The 24,674-nt window shown below is 44.6% G+C and overlaps 1 protein-coding gene across 4 annotated transcripts in view; it reads right to left on the bottom strand.

Annotated features, from left to right (window-relative positions):
* Nucleotides 1-23,368, bottom strand: part of il15ra (interleukin 15 receptor subunit alpha) — a 30,995-nt gene extending 7,627 nt beyond the window's left edge. For 2 of the 4 annotated variants that reach the window (XM_007890824.2, XM_007890826.2), the window contains exons 1-4: nt 23,049-23,368; nt 11,155-11,346; nt 5,512-5,595; nt 526-627 (exon numbers count right to left, since the gene is read on the bottom strand). In XM_007890824.2, the coding sequence (XP_007889015.1) occupies nt 526-627; nt 5,512-5,595; nt 11,155-11,346; nt 23,049-23,133 (463 nt within the window). In that variant the 5' untranslated portion in view covers nt 23,134-23,368. The remainder of the gene's footprint in view (nt 1-525; nt 628-5,511; nt 5,596-11,154; nt 11,347-23,048) is intronic. The other 2 variants (XM_007890827.2, XM_007890825.2) reach the window with 2 other exon arrangements.
* Nucleotides 23,369-24,674: the final 1,306 nt, after the last annotated feature.

The raw sequence follows: 24,674 nt of genomic DNA, 5'->3' as shown, positions 1-24,674 counted from the left end.
CTGTTTCCCAACTCAGTTTCTCCATCCCCGTCCTCGCCAGGCCCCACTGGCTCCCCATCCCCCCAGAGGATAGAGTTCAAAATCCTTGTCCTCACTTTCGAAGTCGTCCATGTGTTTGTTCCTCCCCGTGTTTGTCTATTTGTCTTTAAGTCTTGCCAGTATCCCTCTGTGTCTCTCTATCGCGCTCTCCGGCCGGCTTTTCTTTCTCGAACTTCCTAGCCGCCCTTTCTAGCCAGGGCCGCAAGCTTGTTACCTGCCCACCACCTCCTCCTCCTCCTCAAAGCAAAGTTCTCTCTTCTCACAGCTTGTCAAAGAAAGCAGAGGCATAGACAACCTGAAGGAACTGAAACTCAACCTCTCTCACTACAAAGGCCAGATGAACTCTACGAAAAATACTTAGCATTTAAAATGAGACGATATTTAACATGAATCTTTTTTTCGGGATTCTCCCTTCCTCCCTGTCCCATCCCTCTCTCCCCCCCCCCCACCCCCCAAAAAAATGATTTACGCTTGTCAGTAACGAACCTGTGGTGCCTGTCAAGTCAGTAGTTGGTGTTCTATGAAGGTCTGAAAGGGTTGTTGAAATTGGTGGTGTTGTTGACTCTGCCGTTGTTATTGTTGTCTTTGCTGCGAACACATGACCTTCCTGAGTATTTTATTCATACAATATTCACACTATCTGACCCTGCCAAAGCCAAAGCCTCAACGGATAGGGTGGTCCCGGTTGGACAAGCCGCAGGAAAGCTTGTCGGACAGCAATATCAATGGCAAGCTACGCGGTTAGACTCCAGCAGGTACGACCAACTGCTAATACTTTCCGGAATTAGGTAAGCAGGATGCGTCCCTCCAGGGAGAGAGAGAGAGAGAGAGAGAGAGAGAGAGAGCACATTCCATTCCAACAGTCTATCTCTGGGATTTCCATGCGTAGCTGGGATGCAGGGAATTCTCAGCTCGGTTTGGATACTCTTAAGCAACGGTGATGGGTTTCCGCACGTGTCAGACACCCGGCTGAGCCCCCACCCCAAAAAAACACACTATCTCACACCACACGGTATAATTTCTTTGAAAGACCAATACACCCTTGGCGTAATAATGACTTCCCTTCAAGCCCGTATTGCGACAGTACATCTGAAGGAGGGGAAGTTGAAAACAAATCTGGGGAAACACTATTTCAGAGAGCGAGAGTAGTAAATGTATGGAACGGGCTCCTCTAGGGAGAAAGTGGTGATTCATTCAAATCCGAATAGATTTTTTTTAGAAAATAACATTTTGGGTTTCAATATGAATAATTTGAGACAAGGCATAATAATAATCCTTGCATTTGACATAACGCCTTATCACGTCTTCGAGGCATCTCAAAGCGCTTCACAGAATATAATGTCAAGCGAATTGACTGTATGTTTTGTGGGCGAAACGTAAGTGTAGTGTGGCTTGGAAGAACCAGGCAACTTAGGATCTAAGGTTCCCAAAGCTTTCCACTGTGTTGGTAGACTAATCCGTACAGAATTCATTGCTGTCAATAACTCCATTGTTATAGCAAGGGACTACCAGGATGGGAAAAGGCGAACGAGATGGACCTTGGTCTTTTTTCGTCTAGTAATTCCTATATTCCTATATTTGCATCAATGTGGTAGAGCTTCTATGGCCAGTCCTGCTGATCACATTGTGCCGGGAAGAGCGACTTAGCTACGATACAGATCACTGGTTTGCACGACACACAAAAAGGAGCTGCGTTAGAAAAAGAACTTTGCGGGCAGAGATTCTTCCTATTTGGCTTCTGTTAGCTCTCTTCACCTTACAACTAATACTCTCCAAATTAGGTAAGCAGGGTGCATGTCCTTTATTATTATTCCATACACATGTATTATGCCACCTTCATATTGCCATTTTCCATTAGTAGAATCTTAGTATCATAGAATCCTACAGCACAGAGGGAGGCCATTCGGCCCATCGTGCCTACGTTAGCTCTTTGAAAGAGCTATCCAATTAGTCCCACTCCCCCCCGCTATTACTCCATAGCCGTGCGATTTTTTTTCTTTTCAAGTATCTATCCAGTTCGCTTGTGATAGCTTGCCATGACTAGCACTGTCTACTTGCCCACCTTGGCCACCCTACCCATTAGGGATTTGAGGATTGAGTAGGAAGAATCCCTGCCATGACCCCAAATGTCTTGGATGGTCAGTCCAACACTCCCTAGGAACACCCAGGTCTAGCCTGGCTCAGGAACCAAACTATCAAGACCTCCCCACGCAGAAACGACTTGACTGAGTTGAGTTGAGATACCCATTTCCCTTGACAGGCTTTTCTATTCCAGTTCAATTGACCAGAGAAAATGTCCTCTGACTGCAAAAGACTATGGTAACAAGGCAGATTGGCTGATTGAGCAAACTCTCCACTCTCATGGCTGAAAAGTTAATATCGCTAACTTTTATTTCCATATTTCCCCCCCACCCACCCCCCCCATCAAAGATTGTTGCTCGAGTGTTGCCAGCTATTTTGTCCAAAGAAAACGAGGAATTCAGAACTAACGACACACTGAAAACAAAGAGTTGCACATCGATAGACAACAGCTGAGTGACGAACTTTGATTAACCAGATGAGTTGGTGAGCTTCGACAATGAGACAAGGAATGGTCAAAGTGTTCTTCCGATGACTTCAGGGGTAATGAATGCACTGCCCAGTGTTGTCGTACAGGACTTAAAGTCACAGGTTTGATTCACAAACGGCACTGATTGTGATTCACCACTCTATGCTACCAGACTTCTCAACCCTCTATAGTATCTCAATAGCAAGCGCTCGAACGCGATTGAATCCACGGGCAAGTTAGTCAACAGCCACAGTGGGCTGGCTTCATCCCAACCATTGCAATGGAGTTTAAGTAAATGGTGGTGGGGTAGGTGGGTGTAGGAACACATCTACGATTTATCACGTCTTACAATTTATCATGTCTTCGAGACGTCTCAAAGCACTTCACAGGACATACTGTAAAGTGTAGTGGACGAAAGTATTTTGTGGACGAAATGCAGCAGCAATGTCCCACAAACAGTCGTGGTTTGAAGTGACCGATTTATTATTCGATTTTTTTTGAAGGAGTCATCTCATTCATCTCATTGATCAATGTGTCAGATGCCTCTAATGGTAACGAAGACATCAAGCAATCGGGCGTTGTAAATGTTCTCCTCAGTAGCAGTGCCAATGCACGTGTGCACGTTTCCCTGAGGGAAATTCATGGACAAGATAGGAGACAAAAATATATTGATCCAAATTACATACAGCAAGAGAGAAAACCGAACTGCTCATCAAATGCAGGAGGATGAAGGACGACACTCAGGAAGGAGGATAGAAAATTGGATAGCAGGATTAGCCTCAGCTAATCCATTTTTGGCTACCAAAATGGCAAGCGGTTGGCTTGAAATGTGACGGTCATACACAGGAACTTTGCAGAATAGAGGAAGTATACAAATTTGGCACAAGGCAGTTTATTTTGGTCAGCCGGGTGTCTGACATACCAAAAACCCATCACCATGCTTAAGAGTGTCCAAATCCAGCTGAGAATTTCATGTATCCCACCTACACATGGAGGTTTCCCAGAGATAGATTATTGGAATGGAATGCGCACTCTCTCCCTGAAGTGACGCATTCTGCTTACCTAATTCCAGGCAGTATTAGGCGCAGGTTGGTAAAAGCCAAGGCTTGGGGGGACCCCAGAGTGTGTGTTAGGGTAACTGCTGGAGTCTAACCAGATAAAACAGCATAGCTTGCCATTGATATCGCTGATTAGCGAGGCAGAGTGAACATCTGAGGTAATGCTGACTGTATCCACTGTATGATAACAACTTAATCTGAATTCATAGACTCTGAACAAAGTAGTCAAGTTTGCAGATGACACCAAGTGACTGTTATCAGCACCAAACATCTTACGAAGAGAGCTCGATAGGGTATGCACCTTAACTGATGGCTGGCAAGTCACCTTCGATATAGATAAAAGAAAAGTACTGCAAATCAGAAATAAAACTAGGGGGCACAGGGACAGGATGGAGCTCGCTAGGATTTGAACGAGTCTTAGGAGCGTTAACTGATTGCCCACCAGGTTAAAACAGTGTGAAGCAGCAATAAAACAGCAGTACACCCACAAGCTGTTTAGCTGTTTTGCCAAATCAGTTAAGCGCGGTTCCCAAGAAGTCATGCTCAACTTGATACTTCAAGCCTGGCTGGTACATTCACTGCATGCCATCTAGATGCCACAACACAACCCAGGCCTTAAAGACAGTGTAGAGGAGAGGAACAAGGATGATCCGCAATATTAGAGGGGTGATTTGGTTTTTTTGGTCGGCCAGGTGTCTGACACATGCGGTTACCCGTCACCATGTTTATGAGTATCCTAACCAACCTGAGAATCCATTCATCCCACATACACATGGAAATCCCAGAGGTAAATTGTTGGAATGGAATGTGCACCCTCTCTGCCCCTGGAGAGACGCATTCCTGCTTACCTAATTCTGGAAAGTATTAGGCGCAGGTTGGCAAGTGCCCAGGCTCGGGGGGACCTCAGAGTGTGCATTGGGGGGTAACTGCTGGAGTTTAACCAGCTAAAACCACATAGCTTGCCATTGATAGCGCTGTCTGGCAAGCTTTCCCGTTGTTTGTCCAGCTAGGACCACCCTACCCGTCAGGGCTTTGGCTTGCAGGGTTAATAGGAGCTGAGTGGGAGGATCCCTTGCTTCCCAGTGACTGACCTGCCCATCTAGGTCTTGCCAATGTGCCAGACTGGCTGTGCTTTCATCAGCAGTGTCCTGGAATACTACGGACCCGCTGGCTCAGGAGCGGGACTACTGAGATCGCCTCAGAGGGCTGGCTCGATCGTCTGACATTCTGTTGCCAAACATGTCACCTTGGAGCCAGTTCGGCTTCAAGGAGACCCTGCTTACCTACCCCCTGAGGAGGATAGAGAGAGAGGGGTGAGCAATGAGGAACGAAGAGATGAGATGGGCCTTGAAAAGAGACATCTCAGAGGAGATCTTATGGAGGTTATAACAATTCTAAATGGGATTGAGATGCTGGATCCATTCACAGTTTCAAGACTGAGGTGGTAGATGCCTGTAAGCTCAGGGTATCAAGGGATATGGGGCAAAGGCGGAAAATTGGAGTTAAGGTCCAGATCAGCCATGATCTGATAGAAGGAAGAACAGGCTCGAGAGGCTGAATGGCCTACTCCTGTCCCTATTTCTCTAGTGTGGAAATTCCCGTGAAGAAGTGGTTGGATGAAGCTGGTAGCTATACGGTGTGTGTGTGTGTGTAGAGGAGTGGGGTTGGGGGAAAGGGGGGAGAATTTGCAACGTTGAAGATTTCACCCCCAATCGCTGTACAGATTCACCGATACAAACAACACTTTGTTTTTAAGCTGGGATTTCTGCAGTAACTGTTTAACTGTTTATCGAAAGCACGATTGAAAAAAAAGATAATTATCTTTTTTCTCCAGTCTCGTTTTTTTTTTTGCTTTAGGCAACAAACCTGTCGTGTCATTGTCGGTCGGAGTCACCGCCTTAGGGGCCTCGGTTGTTGGAGTGGTTGTTAATGGTGGGTGACCACTTAATCCTGACAATTAACAAGTGAGAAAATATTAATACAGGGTTAAAAATAGTGTCGGAATTTAAACGTTTTATATACTGTACATGTAAGCTTTGTGATTGCCTTTCTTAAAGCTCACCTTCGGGTTTTTTTTTGGTCTCTCTCCTGTTGTCAACACCCTTCCCTTTCAATCAGGGTCAACTAGGTTCTGCTGTTAGTCCTGCCTTATGAACACTTTGGGTTTGACTTCTCCTCTGCACAACAGGATCCGACTGTTTTTCCGAGAAGCACCGCTCAAGTCTACTATCGATCAACTCTCGTCCCCACCCTCCCACCTTCACCCTACTGAGCAATGAATTCCCCACCCACCCACCTCCTCCCATTCCTCTCACACGCCCCACAATTAACACAGTGAAGGTTAGTGCAGTACACAATTACGGCTTTAGCAGAGAAGGAAATGCGAGAGAGAGTCGATAAAGGTTAGCATTGCAGGGTTGTTAAACTTCTTGCTCACGACGATTGTCTCAGTCGTGTCGGCGGACGTTTGGGTTAATGGAGGAGATGAAAAGATGAAAGAAAAAGACTCCAACAAGGCCTAACTCAGGATGGTCCAACTGGACCCCAGCAGCCAAAATGTTGGCCCACCCTGCCTTATACAATCACTTCTTAAAGTTGCACAAGGCAGCACTCCCTTCTCCCTTCTCTCTTCCCCCACCCCAGTTTGCTGCCTGTCCCAACAGCACACACATGGCTCCATTCCATTAAGTAATCCTAAGTTTATAATCACCAAGAAATAAATTGCTGACAGAGCCTATCGGTAGGATTCATCTCTCAAAGTATTTTTTGCAATATTTCTGAGCAGATTTTGATAATTATCCTGCAAGCATCTGTTAATGCATTCCAGAAACATTTCCCAAATTTCCATGTTGCTGCCACGGCAATGGTTTTAAAACATTGACTCGGTGTCAAGTTATACATGTTCCTGCCAGTTTCCATCCCTCTTGGTTGGTATGAAATGTTCAGCTCTTATATCTCTAGGTCCTGAGTATCTTAATGTACACCTACGGATGTCGGACTGTCCGTCCAACTACCTACCTGTCTCATCATATGCTTCTCAGGATGTATTTTATTGGCTGATTACATTATTAATAATAATCCTTATTTATGATAGAGCGCCTTTCATGCTGGAGAAGAGAAGGTTGAGGGACAATATGATTACCGTCCTTACGATTCTAAACGGACTAGATAATGTAGACCATGATAAGCTGTTTTATCTTGTACTGAACAGCAGAACCAGAGGACACAGCCTGCGATTGAAGGGGGGGAGGGGGTACATTCAGAACAAATCTGTGGCAACACTACATCAGTGAGCGAGTAATAAATGTATGGAACAGGCTCCCTAGGGAGACGGTGGAAACAGAAAGTGTTGATTCTTTCAAGAGAACAAATAGATTTCTGTTGGGAAATAATACCTTGGGGTACAGTATATAGTTTGGGGCGCGGCATGTACCAACGACTGCCAGGGTGGTGGAAGGCAAACTGGATGGACCCCGGTCTTCTTTTGTCTGGCAAATTCTTATGATGTCTCAAAGCGGATCTGATGAAAAGGGTAATGGCCCGTAAATTGTAGCGACTGTGTATTTTAGAGGCAAAAGCGTCAGCTAATCTGCCCACAGTCCTGATTGCCGCGACATAAGGAGGCTACCCACGCACAACCCTAGGTAGAGGAGAGCAATGAGGATGATTCCCCAGTGCTAGAGGAATGAGCTTTGAGCAACGACTAGACAAGTTTGGCCTCTTCAGTCTTGAGAGAAGGCAACTCAGACAAAACCTCACAGAGTTACGCAAAACGGGTTGAAAAAGCTATCAATACAACAGAGGAACACGAGGACATAGGTTTAGAATTGTAAACGGCATTTTCAGGACTTCTTTTTAACGCAGAGGGTAATCACTGATGAACAGGTTGTCAGGAAGAGTGGTGGAAGGCCAGGGCACTAGACTCATTTTTTGTGTGAAGGAATTATTAGCCCCAAATCAATCCACCAATTGACTAACAACCAGGTTCCTACTTGCTGCTAGAGGCGTATGGAGTATGGAAGCTTGCCTAAGGTTTCGCGCTGCCCAGGAATTGAACTGGATCCTCTTGGGTCCTCTAGTTTTCGAGGCGAGTGCTCTAACCAATACGCTATAGGACGCCACGGAGAGGGAGTGAGGGGGAGTGGGGGGGGGGTGGTGGTTGGGGTGGCGGATTAGGGCAGGTCTCCTATCAATTAACAAGGACGCATTTATGTGGCCTTAATGAGATAGTGCGAAAATGCTTTGTGCATTAGAAACTACAATACTTCCAATGCAACCTTGAGATACATGGAGGTGTTCCAGTTGGCTCAATCGAAGGCAATTTTGCCACAGATAATAGCTATCTTAGTTCAAAATGTTGGCCAACTTCCAATGCTCTCTTTAAAGGATCTCTGGATATAACAGCGAGGATTAACGCATACAAATTCTGAGTGTTAGATTTCCTCACATTGTAATTAATGGGTAAAGACTTCTCAATATTACCGCACATTCAGGGCAGCCACTGTGCACAATGGGTTATAGATAACAACAGTCGCTTCCGGGCTTTTTAGTAAAGATTAAGTAGTGACGTGAAAAATATGGAATTGCTTCACAGAATATACTGCAAAGTGAACTGACTGCATATTTATANTTTTTAAACGAATTGGGGTCGTGCATCGCTCCTGAGGTTCAGGTCAAGGCACTTATACGTTTTGATTCAGATAATTTCAACTAGTTCAGAACAAGGAGCCTAAGAGGGAGCAGCTCATTGCTCACCAATAAAAATAAATAAATAGCGGTAATTCGTAACGAGATTCCTTAATACCTCACCAAAGGGGGACTCCTTCTGGTAACGAGAGGAATGCATCAAGTATTGCATCAGTGAAAAAGATAACTGGGCTCCTACCAATTAATAATAATAATAATAATCCCTGCATTTGATACAGCGCCTTATCACGTCTTCGAGACGTCTCAAAGCGCTTCACAGAATACACTGTAAAGTGAATTGTATATTTTGTGGTTGAAATGTGCCAGCCAATTGCATACAGCAGTGTCCCACAAACAGTCGTTAAATTTGGGATAATTACCCAAGGAAAGAGATCCACCAATCGACTAACAACCATGTTTCTACTTACTGCTAGGTAAACAGAGGAGTGTGGAGTGAGGAAACTTGCCTAAGATTTCGACCTGCTCGTGAATTGTACCCGGGCCCTCTCGCTCGCGAGGCGAGTGCTCTAACCACTGAGCTACAGGAATCCAATTAACACAGAAGCGCATTTATGGCCTTACTGAGACAATGTGGAAACGTATACGAACTCAGTCATGGAACACCGACCGCTCTAGTACAAGCTCGCTTAAATTCCCTGTTAACTGGACGGATTCCGTGTCTCGGTGTCCTTAGTAAATATTCCTGTTCCTAAACCCCACCCACTGCCAATGCTTTGTGTCAGTACAATTTTCGATCATCACCTTTCCTGCGCACAAGTGACCTGTGAATAGACCAAGAGAAATGCTGATTTAGCATGAAATGAGACATGGGAAAGAAAATGTGCAGCAAGGTCGGATGGAAGCATTGCTACTATATCAAAAGAATGCACCTTAAACCAACCTCAGAAGAGCCCTTAATCCACTAAGGTCCCATTACCACCCTGTCCAGAACCAGAGCTTTTGAAAAACACAGCAACATCTTTGAGGTAAAAAGCCGCAAACATTGACATCTGCGTCCATTGGGTTAATCAAAGCAGCGGATAGGGTTAACGGAACGTACAGGTACCAATGTGTCATCAAGCGTTTGCTATGGCATAGCGCAATTCCAAATGGCCACACTTTAACAGGACGCTATGTTCGTGAAAAAGCACACGGCAAACCTTTGTGCAGAGAAGCGTGAAGGGAACCCGGGAGATGTCCATGTTGTGATAAAGTCATGTTGGACGATGAGTTTGGACGTTGTTGGAACAGGCGTTTTAAAAAAGAAAACAGCAACAAATTACATTTACACAGCGCCTTTCAGGTCGGGAAGCCGTCCCAAGGCATTGGCCAGTCAGGGATTTGGTCCTGAGCTCAGGGTTGGGTTCAGGAGGGGTGGAGAGCAGGGAGGGTGGGGGTAGGAGGGTGCCGAAGGCACGCTCGAAGAGGAGGGTCTTGAGTCAGGTGAAGGTTTGCCGAAGAGGCTTTTTCATGAAGAGGACGCCTTTTTAAGCATAAAGCAGAGCTATTACACACACGCTCAGGTTACACATAACAGGTGGACCCTGCCCCACGACTGACCAGAGTTCTGTTCAAGGATTTGTAGCATGTTTCCCGGTTTTATTGCCGTAATATTTTGACACATTCTAAATTAGTAAAACAAAATCTGACCTGAAAATGGAGTAGAAGTCGTACTGATGGCGGTCGATAAGATGGCATTTCAAAATCACATGCAAATAAATATTCTGCTCTTTACAAAAATTATTATAACAAATGTACAGTACTAAGATCTAGTCAGGCAATAAGTCTTAGCCACATTTCCTCATGATTTCGAACGTGGCAGGAAAGAGAGGCTGTAAAGACCAATTGGTAAAAAAAAAGCAGCTATAATACAACACAATGTACAGGCAACTAGTCTATCCGTGTGATGGTTGGCAAGCTTAAAGCTTCTGGGTGTGATGTTCCTTTGAATCCGACCTGAATCTCACGGCTCCCAATTAGTCTTGCTGGTCAACTGAGCCCAATAACACAATACCAGATTACATTTGTACAGCGCCTTTCACATTGGGAGGACATCCCAAGACCCTGGACAGTCAGGGATTTGCACCCGAGCGGGGGGCGTAGGAGCGGGGGTGTTGGGGTAAGGGAGGGTGGAAGACAGGGAGGGTAGGAGGTTGGCTGAAGGCACGGTCGAAGAGGAGGGTCTTGAGACGTGCCTTGAAGGTGGCAAGGGAGGGAGTGAGGCGAAGGGAATGTGGGACGGGGTTCCAAAGGGTGAGGGCAGAGAGGTTGAAGGCCCGAAAGCCGATGCAGGCTGGGCGGGAGATGTGGAGCAGTCCGGAGCCCTTCACACCTGCAATTAGGTGTCAGCCTGGCTCAACTGGTAGCACTTTCTCCACTGAATCAGAAGGTTGTGGGTTCAATATTGGCCCTTTCACTTTAAGAGGACCTCTAAAAAAGTGCTTAAAAGGACATTCCGTAAAGTGTAGTGACTGAGTATGTTACAGGAGGGCGAACGTGGTAGCCGATTTGCGCACAGCGATGTCCCCACAAGCAACCAAGCGATCAATGACCAATTTTCTCTGGGGGATTGTTGGCCAGGACTCCGGGGGTAGACAAACTCCCTTCTCTAATGCAATTTGATTTTTAACATCCAACCCGAACCAGCAGATGGGCTTCAGTTTAACATCTCATCCAAAGGCCAGCACTCCTGATAATGCAATGCTTCCGCCAAGCACTCCATCGCATTGTCAACCTAGACCGGGAGTCACTTAACCTGAATAATACATACGACACTTAGCCCTCAATACTCAGAATTCTTTCTACACAGTGTGATGTACTTACGAATGCAAGTGAGATTTGGTTTCGACCATTGGAATTGGTTTGCCTCACAGTGGATGAGGTTTGATGTCCCGGCCTTCCTCACGTAGCCATTGTCACACGTCAATCGCAGTCTGTCTCCGACCTTAAAGCTATTCTTTGTTATCACGCTCATGTTGACATTGGGAACGTTCAGATCGGGTCGTCCACAGCTTCCTGCGAAGAGGCAAAAAAAGGGAAGTAAGTCAATCTGCTGCGGACTTGTTGTCATTTCAGAATCAAACCCACTGCATTGGCTAGAAGTCCTGTAGCTCGGTGGTTAGAGCACTTGCCTCGCAAGGACCTGGGTTTGATTCTGGGGCAGGGTGAAACGTTGGGCAAGTTTCCTTACTCCACACGCCTCTGTTTACCTAGCACTGAGGAGGAACCCGTTTGTTAGTCGATTGGTGGATTGCTTTTCCGGGGGTAATAATTCCTTCAAAAATAAATAAAGATAATTTGGTCACTCAATCCACGACTGTTTGTGAGACACTGCTGCGCGGAAATCGTGTGCTACGTTTCGCCCACAAAATATAGTCAAATGACTTTACAGTAGATTCTGTGCAGCGCTTTGTGAGTCTCAAAGACGTGATAAGGCGCTATAGCAAACAAAAGGATTATTATTACTGTTGTAACAACCACGTACTTATTATTACTATTGTAACAACCACATGCTTTCAGTAGGGCCTGGTGGTATACCCGCTTTGGCTGCATTTTCTTGTATATGTGCATTTTCTTTACATGTTCTGTATATGTTACAATTTCCTGTTGGATTGATTTTAAGTTTTCTTCAATACTTTGCTGACACAAGCGAATTTTACATGCCAACTCCTTGTTCTGCATCAATTATTGTTGTCTTGGCCTGAACCGCCACTCTGCTGCTGCTCAAGCGGTTGTGTCAAATGTTCAACAGTTTCAACATACGGTTCTACTTGTTTTTTTTGTTCAGGCCCTCAGGCAATCCAAATTTTCGGATCAAGCCAACCGAGTGTTGAAAATATTATACGATCCTCGCATTTGATTCGTCGCGTTTTCGAGACGCCTCAAGAATATACTGTAAAGTGAATTGACTGTAATTATTTGTGGGCGAAACCCGGCGGCCATTTGCGCACAGCAGCGTCCCCACAAACAGCCGTGGATTGAAGTGACCAATTTATTATTGTTTTTTTTTCTTCGGGGATTATTATCAGGCATGTGGAGTAGGGAAACTTGGCCAAGGTTTTGCTCTGCCTGGGAATCGAGCCCAGGTCCTCTCTTGCTTGGCTGGCAAGTGCTTTAACCACTGAGCTGCTGTACTCCATTTTGTAGACACAGTGGCGTCCTGTGTACAGCCATCGAGTGAGCGACCAATTTTTGCCTCAGGGATTGTTGGCTCAGGACACTGCGAGAAATCCTCTACCCATATAGTGGCTGTGGGATCTTTCATTGCCATCTGAAGAGGCAGATGGGCGCAGGGAGTGAGGGGAGTAAATATCATATAGTGTTCTTGATTCTAGAGCATGAACTTCCACTGATTCCTAGCCCGAAGGACTACCTCCTCTCAAAATTTTACACAGAATTTTGGAAAAATCTTCAATTCACTGTCAGTCTGGCTCGTTTTGCAAAACCGTTTTCCAAACCAGAATCGCGTTTAGGAGTTTTCCTCAATTCTGCCCATTTTTAAACCAAAATAGTCTCGAGGTGTGGGGGTGGGGGGCTCTTAATAATCCAAATGAGGTGAGGACAGGATGTAATTTGGTTTGTTTTCCCCCCATGGCATGATGATAATGATAATAATAATCCTTGCATTTGATATAGCGCCTTATTCCATCAGTGAGACGTCTCAAAGCGCTTCACAGAATATATCTTAAAATGAATTGCCTGGAACAGGATAACAGGATAGCGGTTGAGGACGCGATGCTTAGACAGTTTTAAAAAAAAATACAACTTGATGGGAAGACGGTAGGGCGGGTGTTCTGGAAAACATGAGAGCATATGGGCCAATTCATCTGAACCAATCTTGTGGTCTTGTACGTAAACGAAAGAAGACTTCGTCAGGCGGGTTAAAAAAGCCCCTCCAAAAACTCAACATAGAGTTTGCATGTAATGACCTGTTAAGAATATTGGGTTATTGAATATTGTTATTATAGGAGCAGTCGAAGATATCAGATTTGAAGGCAGAGAGGAGAGGGCGAGGCGAAGGGAGAAATGCTGGGATGTTGGCAGCACAACATGGTATTTTTCACCTGAACTGGAGCGTTGCCAGAAGGGAGTGCCTGCGGAGCTAAGACAGCAACTCTTGCGGCAGTTTGTTCGCCACCCCCCCCGCCCCCCCACTCCGCACCAAAATTCTGCTTACAAGACAATAATAATAATAATCCTCGCATTTAACGTAGCGCCTTATCACGTCTTCGAGACGTCTCAAAGCGCTTCACAGAATATACCGTAAAGCGAATTGCCGATATGTTTTGGTGGGCGAAACGCGGCAGCCGATCGCCGCGCAGCAGCGTCCCCACAAACAGCCGCGGACTGAAGTGACCAATTTATTAATTTTCTTTTTGGAAGGAATTATTACCCCTGGAAAAGCGATCCGCCAATTGACTAACAACCGGGTTCCTACTTACCCCCGGGTAAACAGAGGTGTGTGGAGTCAGGAAACTTGTCCAACATTTCGCCCTCCCCAGGAATCGAACTCAGGTCCTCTCGCTTGAAAGATAAGTGCTCTAACCACTAAGCTACAGGACTCCAGATTGCTGAACATCTGTGCACTGTTAAGAGGTGGAAACTCACAGGGAATGTTTTCTTTTATTTATTTTTGGCCAGTTGTCGCTCTGACTGGGATAACTATCCACATCTCAGCCTGCCAAGTGGCCAGTTCTCATATGAGGGAGTGAATATAACAGATAATAATAATAATAATAATCCTTGCATTTGATACAGCGCTTTTCACGTCGGGAGGACGTCCCAAAGCGCTTCACAGAACACACTGTAAAGTGAATGGACTGTATATTTGTGGGCGAACGCGGCAGCCAATTGCGCACAGCAATGTCCCACAAACAGTCGTAGATTGAAAATGACCAATTTATTATTGTTTTTGGTTTTGGAGGGAATATTATTAGGCTCTGTGTGGAGTAAGGAAACTTGCCCAAGGTTTCGCCCTCTGCCTGGATTGAACTCAGGTCTCTCACTTGCAAAGCGAGTGCTCTAACCACTGAGTTACAGGACTCCACAAGAGTCGATCTACAGATCTTCAGTTTGGTTCAGTCTCCAGATGTTCTCACCTCTGAGCCAGATGACTGTAACCAATTACACTTACACAACGCTTTTCCTGGTTTGGTGGACGTCCCAGGACGCTGGACAGCCACAGAGTTTGGAATCAGGAGAGGCGGACGTTTAAAATTTTAAGGTCGTTTAAGCACACGTAACAGGACTTTGAGCTCACGTAGCATAATAATAGTAAATTACATAGTATTATTATTCGAAATCAATTATTTATTTGTTTACTTGTTTGTTTGTTTGTTTATTTATAATAATACTAATACGACTACTACTACTACTACTAATAATAATAAATTGGTCACTTCAATCCACGACTGTTTGTGGGACACCGCTGTGCGCAATTGGCTGCCGCGTTTCGGTCGCAAAACATACAGTCAATTCACTTTACAGTATAATGCCGACGTCTCGAAGACGTGATGAGGAGACGTGGGGAAAGTGCAGGGGAGTGAGACCAGATCAAGAACTCTTTCAAAGAAGCCGGAACGGGTGCTATGAGTTGAATTGCCTCCCCTTCGGTGCTGTAAAATGCAATGGTTTCGCTCCTTCGCTCTGATCCTGCTACCAGTTGTAGCATGCATTCAAACCGCTTTGACGAATCTTTTTGCGTGCCTGCTTCCTCCCTTCCTCCTCTAACCTCGCTCCCCGGAGCACACGGTTCCGCAATCGCCGAGCCCGACAAGAATCGCTCCTTAAAAGGAATAAGCCGATACCCAAATATTGATGGATATGCTGATCCCTCAATTGCGCAGAGATGTGGAAGTATTTAACAAATCCATCAAAACATACGCTTGCATAATTGACTTCACGCCAGCAGATGTCTGATTCTAACATATTAAATGACAGCACATCACGCCTAAATAAGTAAATAATTAAATCCCAAATAAATAAATGAATAAACCTACCAGTAAATAGGACTCCAGCTGTTAGTCGATTGGCGGATCACTTTTGTGGGGATAAATAATCCCTTAAAATAATAATAATAATAATAATAATAAATTGGTCACTCAATCCACGACTGTTTGTGGGACATTTCGCTTCACAGTCATTTCACTCTACAGTATATTCTGTGAAGCGCTTTGAGACGTCACAGAGACGTGATGAGGTGCTACGAGCACTCTGAGACGCTACCCTTCAGGTAGGGCGCGATATCAGTGCAAGTTGGCGGTGTGGTACATCAAATGCAAGCATTATTATTATTATTATTATTATAGCACCCTTCAAGCAGCTCGGAGCCGGGCGTGGAGTTGTTTCATGTGCATTTCTGTGAATTTCCATCTGTGGGTGGGATGCATGGAATTCTCTGCTTGGTTGGGATACTCTTAAACATGGCTGACCCCCCAAAAAATTGTTCCATTGTGATTTTGCGCGGTGGGATTTGATCTTTTCTCTGGCGTGCCTACTTTTTGGGGGGGTTCTTATCCGAAGGACGGCAACTTCAACAATGCAACATCCCTTACCCCCACCCCCCACCCCCTCCGAGCACTGCATTGGAGCGTGAGCTTTGACTGTGTGATTCCATGTCCTGACCTGGGGCTTGAACCCACAACCTTCAGACTCAGAGGCGAGAGTTCTACCAACTTGAGCCAGGCTGGCTGATCTGTTATTGCCAGTGTCTCGGAGTAGCGCAGACCTCACGGTTTAAAGGAGGACTGAAATTTGTGCGCAACTTTCAAACAGGAGCTTCGGGAAGATACAACAACAACCGCAACCTTAACAACTCGCATTTATTTACACAGCACCCTTCGCGTGGGGCAGTGTCTCGAAGCACTTGAGACACCAGCTGCTCGGAGGAGATTAGAGGTCATTGGGGAATCGTACACAGATGCTCCCCTCCACTTCCTCACTTCCTCCTCCTCTGTACAGACACAATTGCACATATTTGATCTGGCAATCCATCTCATACACAAACGCACGCACTTCCCCTCTCACCCTGTCTGCTCCTATTCTGGTTCCAAGCCGTCACTCTAGCACCACGAAGCTACCAAGATTGACAACTCGTCGGCTGTTATCAATCATGAACACAAATTCATGGAGTCCTGTAGCTCAGTGGTTAGAGCACTCGCTTTGCAAGTGAGAGACCTGAGTTCAATTCCAGGCAGGTCAGGACGAAACCTTGGGCAAGTTTCCTTACTCCACACAGAGCCTAATAATAATCCCTCCAAAACCGAAAGCAATAATAAATTGGTCATTTTCAATCTACGACTGTTTGTGGGACATTACTGTGCGCAATTGGCTGCCGCGTTCGCCCACAAATATGCAGTCAATTCACTTTACAGTGTGTTCTGTGAAGCGCTTTGGGACGTCCTCCCGACGTGAAAAGCGCTATATCAAATGCAAGGATTATTATTATTATTATTATTATCTTTGGAAACGGAAATATAGAAAGGAACAATTTGCATTCTCAAGGAAAGTTACTGTTTTATGTAACAGTAATAAGAATAATAATCCTTGCATTTGATACAGCGCCTTATCATGCCATTGAGACGTCTCAAAGCGCTTCATAGAATATATTGTAAAGCGGAGTGACTGTGGATTTTGTGGGGGAAACACGGCAGCCGATTGCGCACAGCAGCGTCCCACAAACAGTCGTGCAGCTGGGAGGTAAAGGCTCGGGGTTGAATCAGTTTGGTTGGGTTTGGATGTTCTGCTCTGCTCTGGGTTGGGTTTGGTTCAGTTCGCTTGGTTGCTGGACTGGGCTGGATTTCGCAAGGCTGGGCTGGGCTGGGCTGGGTTCCAAACCCCCCCACCCCACCGCCAACAAGAACTGCACCCGGCCTCACATTCGTCCACCTCGCTTATCGGCTATCTTTCCAGCTTTGCTTTAAAACCTTGGCAGTCGAGCGCAATGAATCACCCGCACTTGCAAACAAAAGGACACTTCATTCTGAAGGCTTACAAGAGTTACTCACTGGAGGATAATTGACAGCGTTGTTAATTTAATTGCGTCTAAACGGCTGTGCTGCGCGATTATTCGAAAGGTGAGAGAAAGTGGAATGGAGTTGGGTAGAGCAGAATGCCCCCGAGCAGTTATACGGCACGCGACTCGTCTGTTTTGCTGTCAGTGGCACAATTTAGCCACATTCTTCCATTTATCCCGGTTGACTCATATTTCCAACATTAGCAGTTGCCCTTCCTATGTGCCTACTACTACCAGTAAGAGTCTGTGAAGGTGAAAGCTCGTTCTCAAAGATGATAATAATAATAGTAATGATAATAATAACGATGATAATCCTTCCATTTGATACGGCGCCTTATCACGTCTTCGAGACGTCTCGAAGCGCTTCGCAGGATATACTTTAAAGTGAATCGACTCTACATTCTGTGGGCGAAACGCGGCAGCCGACTGCGCTCAGCCATAGAAGTGACCGAATTACCGTTACTTGTTTTTCATTTTTAAGTGAAATAAGGTGAGTCTCACCCAAAAAGCTCACTCAGATCTACATCGAAAACCGGGCGCGATTGAACCCGCTCCACAATCCTACCTGTGGAGCAGGAATTGACATGTACAGGTTTTGACCGTGTAATTGTCATGTTTGCGACTATGAGGCCATTTTAAAAAGATATTGTTGCTTATTTTGTGTGCGTAGTTCAAAGGGCCCCCAAATGTGATCTGCCTTTGGGGCGTAATCCACAACACTAGTTGTCAACTTGGGTTGCTGTGACCTTTGCGAAATGTGATCACAATCACTTGACCAGAGAACGGCACACCTTGAGCATCATATGTGGGAAATTAAAATTATTTTGGCAAAGACGCTAGCATCCTGTTTAACTTGCTTGATAGCCATACTGTTTTGGTGCCAGTTATGTGCCAGTTAGTAGCACTCACGTCCCTGAGTCAGAAAATTGTGGGGCTTGAACTCACATAGCCTCCAATACAGCGCTGGGGGTGTGTTGGAGGTACAGTGCATTGTTGGAGGCACCGTCTTCGGGTGAGACGTTAAATCGAGGTCCCGTCTGCCTGTTCAGGTGGACATTAATGATCCCGCGGCGCTATTTGAAAAGAGAAGGGAGTTTCCCTCTCCCGGTGTCCTGGCCGACAATCCCCCCAAATAAAACTGATCACTCGCTCCGTGGCCTCTTGTAGGCCATTGCTGTGCGCAACTGCTACGTTCGCACACAAATACACAGCCACTCCACTCCGCTGTGAAAAGCTTTAGGATGTCCTACCGATGTGAAAGGCGCTGTACCAAATGCAAGGATCATTATTATTTTTATTATTGTTGCTTGGATACGATGGGTGATGAATTCTCTTTAGTGGATTCATCACTCACTCTTGACATTCCCCTTGACAAGTTCTCTTCTATCCGTGGCATACATGTATCTATCACTGTTCCTTCCTCTGATCAGTACCCTGCATCCAAATGCATTGAACTTCATTTGCCAACGATCAGCCCATAACTGTCAACTCTCATTGTAAGGTCTTTGGTGTCTTTCCTCTGATTGCTGAGGGTTAGGATTAGAGTCAGGTCACCCAATTTGGTGTTATCTGTAAGTATATGTACCTTGCCCTGACTTTAAGGATTATTTATTGTAGTTTGTGAATCCAGCAACAGTTTGCCCCATCAGCATCGACCCCGAATGTATCTAACTTCTTTTGACTACTCCTTGCTCCCTTGGTGTGTCACCCTGCTTCAGTCGGTAATAATAATAATAATAATAATAATCATCCTTGCATTTGATATACTGCCTTATCACGTCGTCGAGACGTCTCAAAACGCTTCACAGAATATGCTGTAAAGTGAATCGACTGCATATTTTGTGGGCGAAACACGGCAGCCAATTGCGCACAGCAGCGTCCCCGCAAACAGTCGTGGACTGAGTGAGCAAATTATTATTTATTTATTTTTGGAGGGCTTATTACCCCCGGAATAATCGATCCACCAATCTACTTTCTGCGAGGTAAACAGAGGCTCGTGGAGTAAGGAAACTCCTAGCTCATTAGCAATCCACGTCTTATAAGGTTTTCCCCTTTCTCCAGTTAATAATTCACTACATTTATTTTGGCATCGGAACTCACTGTGATGAGTCTATAAAAGGAGTCCCTTGTTACATTATTTATTATTGCCTCGTTAAAGATTTTGCTCAAGACCTACCCCTTTGACCGTGTTTCCGGTCATCTTCCCCCTCCCCCCCCCACATTCTCTCCCGCCCTAGCTTGAGCACACAACCACAACAGGGTCATATACTTTTGAGACATCCTCCTGACGTAAAAGACGCTGTGTAAACGTAAATTGTACTGTTTTGTGGCAGTCTGGATACACAGACTGGGACATATGGCTCTTGTTTATCAAGTGAGACCCCATCTCCCCTGAAGTCCTTCGGCAGCTGTCATTTATCCAATTATTTCAATAACAATAAAAATCCGTGCACCCTGATACAACGCCTTATCATTGTCATTGAGACGTCTCAAAGCACTTCACAGAATGTACTGTAAAGTGAATTAACTGTTTATTTTGTGGGAGGAACGCAGCAGCCAATTGTGCACAGCAGCGTCCTTATTACCACGAAAAAAGTGCTCCGCCAATCGACTAACAAACGGGTTCCTACTTACTGCTTGGTAAACAGAGACGTGTGGAGTGCGGAAACTTGCTTAAGGTTTCGCCCTGCGTGGGAACTGAAACTGTGTCTTCTCGCTTGCGAAACAAATGCTCTAACCACTGAGCTAAAGGATTCCACAAAGCGTATAAGTGTACAAGATGTATGCGAGTTTTACTGCTTATCTAGAGGAGGAATTTAGACAGCGAGCGAGAGGGACAACACGTGTATGACTGCAAACCAGAGGTTTAGCCTGTCTAACCAGACCTTACAATTTCTAGACAAATCAACTGGTGCTGAAAGATCAGTTTCGGTAATGTTGACTGACGATAACGTGTGCAGACTTACGAAAGTCATATAAAATCCGATTTAATCACTCATCTACACTCTGCTTTCGTAACTGAATGCAGTCGTTAAATGCACACGCAGTATAATTCAAATAAATGCAAATAATCCACAACTGTTTGTGGGACACAGAGACCCAGGTCTCTCGCACACACACACAACTTTAAGAAGAGCACTTGCATTTTTTTCCCCTTTTTAAAACAATCATAATTTTTTTTCATCGTGAAAGGCAATCAGTTTTGGACCAGGTATTACATCAGATATTAGATGCAATAGCAGTGTATGTGTGTGTAATATGCAGTGTGCGTGTAATGTAGTGTGTGTGTAAATTGTGGTGTTTGTGTGTGTGTGAACTGCAGGGTGTAAATTGTAGCGTGTGTTTGTGTGCGTAAATTGTAGCATACATTTGGATGTAAAGTGCGGTGTGTGCAAATTGTACTGTGCGTGTAAAGTGTAGTGTGTGAAGTGCAGTGTGTAAATTGTAGTGTGTGTGTAAATTACGTACATGGCAGTGTGTATGGGCAAATTGTAGTGTTCGTGTAAAGTGTCTGTAATGTGTAAAAGTGTCTGTAATGTGTCGTGAGGGTGTAAAGTGCAGTGTATGTAATACAGTGTGTGTATATATGTAAATTGTAGTGTGCATGTAAAGTGCAGTGTGTGTATGCAAATTGTAGGTGTGTAAAGTGCAGTGTGTATGTAAAGTACAGTATGTATATATACATTACAATGTGTATGTGAATTAGTATGTGTGTAAATTACAGTGCATGTGTGTCAATTAGTTTCTGTGTGAATTAGTGTGTAAAGTAGTGTGTATAAAGTAGTGTGTTTAAATTAGTGTTTGTGCAAATTACAGTGTGTTTGTGTGTAAGTTAGTGTGTGTGTAAATTAGTGTGTGTGTAAATTACAGTCTGTGTGTAAAGTACAGGGTGTGTGTAAAGTAGTGTGTGTAAATTACAGTGTTTGTGTAAATTACAGTGTGTGTGTGTAAATTAGTATGCGAGTTACAGTGTGTATGTAAATTACAGTGTTTAAATTAGTGTGTAAATTACAGTGTGTGTAAATTACACTGTGTGTAAATTAGTGTTTGTAAATTAGTGTATGTGTAAATTAGTGTGTAAATTACAGTATGTGTGTAAATTACAGTGTGTAAATCAGTGTGTGTGTAAATTATACTGTGTGTAAATTACAGTGTGTGTAAATTAGTGTGTGTAAATTATACTGTGTGTAAATTACAGTGTGTAAATTACAGTGTGTATAAATTAGTGTGTAAATTACAGTGTGGGTGTAAATTACAGCATGTGTGTAAATTGCAGTTTGTACAATTACAGTATTTGCGTAAATTACAGTGTGTGTAATTTAATGTGTGTACATTACAGTGTGTGTAATAATAATAATCCTTGCATTGTATATAGCGCTTTTCACGTCAGGAGGACGTCCCAAAGCGCTTCACAGAACACACTGTAAAGTGAATTGACTGTATATTTGTGGGCGGACGCGGCAGCCAATTGTGCACAGCAATGTCCCACAAACAGTCGTGGATTGAGAATGACCAATTTATTATTGTTTTTGGTTTTGGAGGGATTATTATTAGGCTCTGTGTGGAGTAAGGAAACTTGCCCAAGGTTTCGCCCTCTGCCTGGAATTGAACTCAGGTTTCTCACTTGCAAACCGAGTGCTCTAACCACTGAGGTACAGGACTCCACAAATTAGTGTGTGTAAATTACAGTGTGTGTGTAAATTAGTGTGTGTGTAAATTACAGTGTGTGTAAATTACAGTGTGTAAATTACATTGTATGTAAATTACAGTGTGTGTGTAAATTACATTGTATGTAAATTACAATGTGTGTGTAAATTGCAGTGTGTGCAAATTACAGTGTGTGTGTAAATTACAGTTTATGTAAATTACAGTGTATGTAAATTACAGTGTATGTAAATTACAGTGTGTGTGTAAATTACAGTGTATGTAAATTACAGTGTATGTAAATTACAGTGCGTAAATTACAGGGTGTGTTTAAATTATAGTGTGTGTGTAAATGACAATGTGTGTGTGTAAATGACAGCGTGTGTGTAAATTAGTGTAGGTAAATTAGTGTGTAAATTATAGTGTATCTAAATTACATTGTGAGTGTATAAATGAGTGTGTGTAAATCAGTGTGTGTGTGTGAATGACATTGTGAGTGTATAAATGAGTGTGTGTGTAAATGAGTGTGTGTGTAAATGAGTGTGTGTGTAAATGAGTGTGTGTGTATGAATGAGTGTGTGTGAATGTGTGTAAATGACAGTGTGTGAGTGTAAATGACAGTGTGAGTGTGAATCACAGTGGATGTTAAAGCGCACAGTTACGCACTGCACAGCACAGAGACAGGTACAGGGACAGGTACAGGGACAGGGACAGGGACAGGGACAGGTACAGGGACAGCGACAGGGACAGGGACAGGGACAGGGACAGGGACAGGGACAGGTATAGGTATAGGAACAGGTACAGGGACAGGGACAGGGACAGGGACAGGGACAGGTACAGGGACAGCGACAGGTACAGGGACAGGGACAGGGACAGGTATAGGTATAGGGACAGGGACAGGTACAGGTACAGGTACAGGTACAGGGACAGGGACAGGGACAGGTACAGGGACAGGGACAGGGACAGGTAGAGGGACAGGTACAGGTACAGGTACAGGTACAGCTCCAGGGACAGGGACAGGTACAGGGACAGGTACAAGGACAGGGACAGGGACACCCACCTGAGAGCACGGAGTCGGTGGCTTGTGATGGGAATATCCACAGCAGCAGCAGCAGCAGAGGTTGGAGTGCAATGAGCAGAGCCATAGGGGAGTAGGAGATGAACCCGTGGACAGACTGTGGGGGTATGTGGGTCACAGGCAGCTCTCAACACCGAGGTCCCATTCCCCTCCACACATATCGCATCCCCTCTGAGCTCTCCTCTTCTTCTTGGGTCCTTTGGGGAGGAAAGACTGCAGGTCAAAGCGAATCATGGTCCCTTCTCAGAGCTGAAGAGTCTGACTGTCTGCGCCATTCACTCCACTCGCAAAGTTACATTGGCCCCAAGTGTAGTGCAGTGTGTGTTTTTTATTTGCTTTTACCTTTCACTTTCGCTTTCAACTAAGAGGAAGCAAAAAAAACCACACACACACACACATTGCTTGACTTTGCTTTGCATTTGGCTCTTTGCAAATACACCATCTGTTTCTCATGGGGCGTAAAATTATAGGGTGTGTATAAAGTGTGCCTGAAGTGCATTGTGTGTGTGTGTGTGTGTGTATATGTATATATATAATAAATAATAATAATAATCCTTGCATTTGATATAGCGCTTTTCACGTCGGGAGGACGTCCCAAAGCGCTTCACAGAACACACTGTAAAATGAATTGACTCTATATTTGTGGGCGAACGCGGCAGCCGATTGCGCACAGCAATGTCCCACAAACAGTCGTGGATTGAAAATGACCAATTTATTATTGTTTTTGGTTTTGGAGGGATTATTATTAGGCTCTGTGTGGAGTAAGGAAACTTGCCCGAGGTTTCGCCCTCTGCCTGGAATTGAACTCAGGTCTCTCACTTGCAAAGCGTATATATATATATATATATAGTGCAGTGTGTGCGTAAAATGCAGTGTGTGTGTGAAAAGTGCAGTATGTGTGCAGTGCAAATTGTAGTGTGTGTGTGTGTCTATAGTGTATCTGTTTTATTTTAAGAATTGTATGGTTCTTTGCTCTCGGTTTGTTGCTGAACTCAAGACAGGAGTGGGGGTGTGAGGGTTAAATGTGGATCTGGTGACACATGTCACCAGATCAGAGAATTGTTCCTGGAAATCAGGAGGATGGGCAGTCAGTCAGCACATCTGGGGGAGGGAATGAGTGAGAAAGGGGTCTTTCCACTGTAGGAATTTTTCCCACTTTCCCTTTTGCATTTCAGGCAACTGAGAATCAGAGAAATTATTCGGTTACTGGGAAATAAGAAGCTGCTTAGGGTCTGATGTCACCGACGAAAAATTCACAGCATAATCAGTGCTGCAGCACCTCCTTATAGAAAGAGAGAGAGAGAGAGATAAATTTGGTCACTGGCTTCTCCAACCCCTGTTTGTGGGACCTTTCCCTGTGTGTGTGTGTGTGTGTTTGAGCAAATCGCCTGCTTGGTTTCCCCAAGAAACAAGACCTAATAATAATAATAATAATAAACCTTGCATTTGATATTGCGCCTTGTTTCGCCCACAAAATACACAATCAATTCACTTTACAGTATGTTTTGTGAAGCGCTTTGAGATGCAACGATTGTTATTATTATTATTAAGCATTTATAGAGGGGCCCTTCATGCGGGTAATGACTCGGAGTGATTAGAATCTTCCTC

Source organism: Callorhinchus milii, unplaced genomic scaffold (genome assembly GCF_018977255.1).
Source record: "Callorhinchus milii isolate IMCB2004 unplaced genomic scaffold, IMCB_Cmil_1.0 Scaffold5, whole genome shotgun sequence".
In the NCBI taxonomy this organism is placed as follows: domain Eukaryota; kingdom Metazoa; phylum Chordata; class Chondrichthyes; order Chimaeriformes; family Callorhinchidae; genus Callorhinchus; species Callorhinchus milii.
The sequence above is the reverse complement of the archived record's forward strand: the minus strand, read 5'-3'. Positions and strand labels throughout refer to the sequence as shown.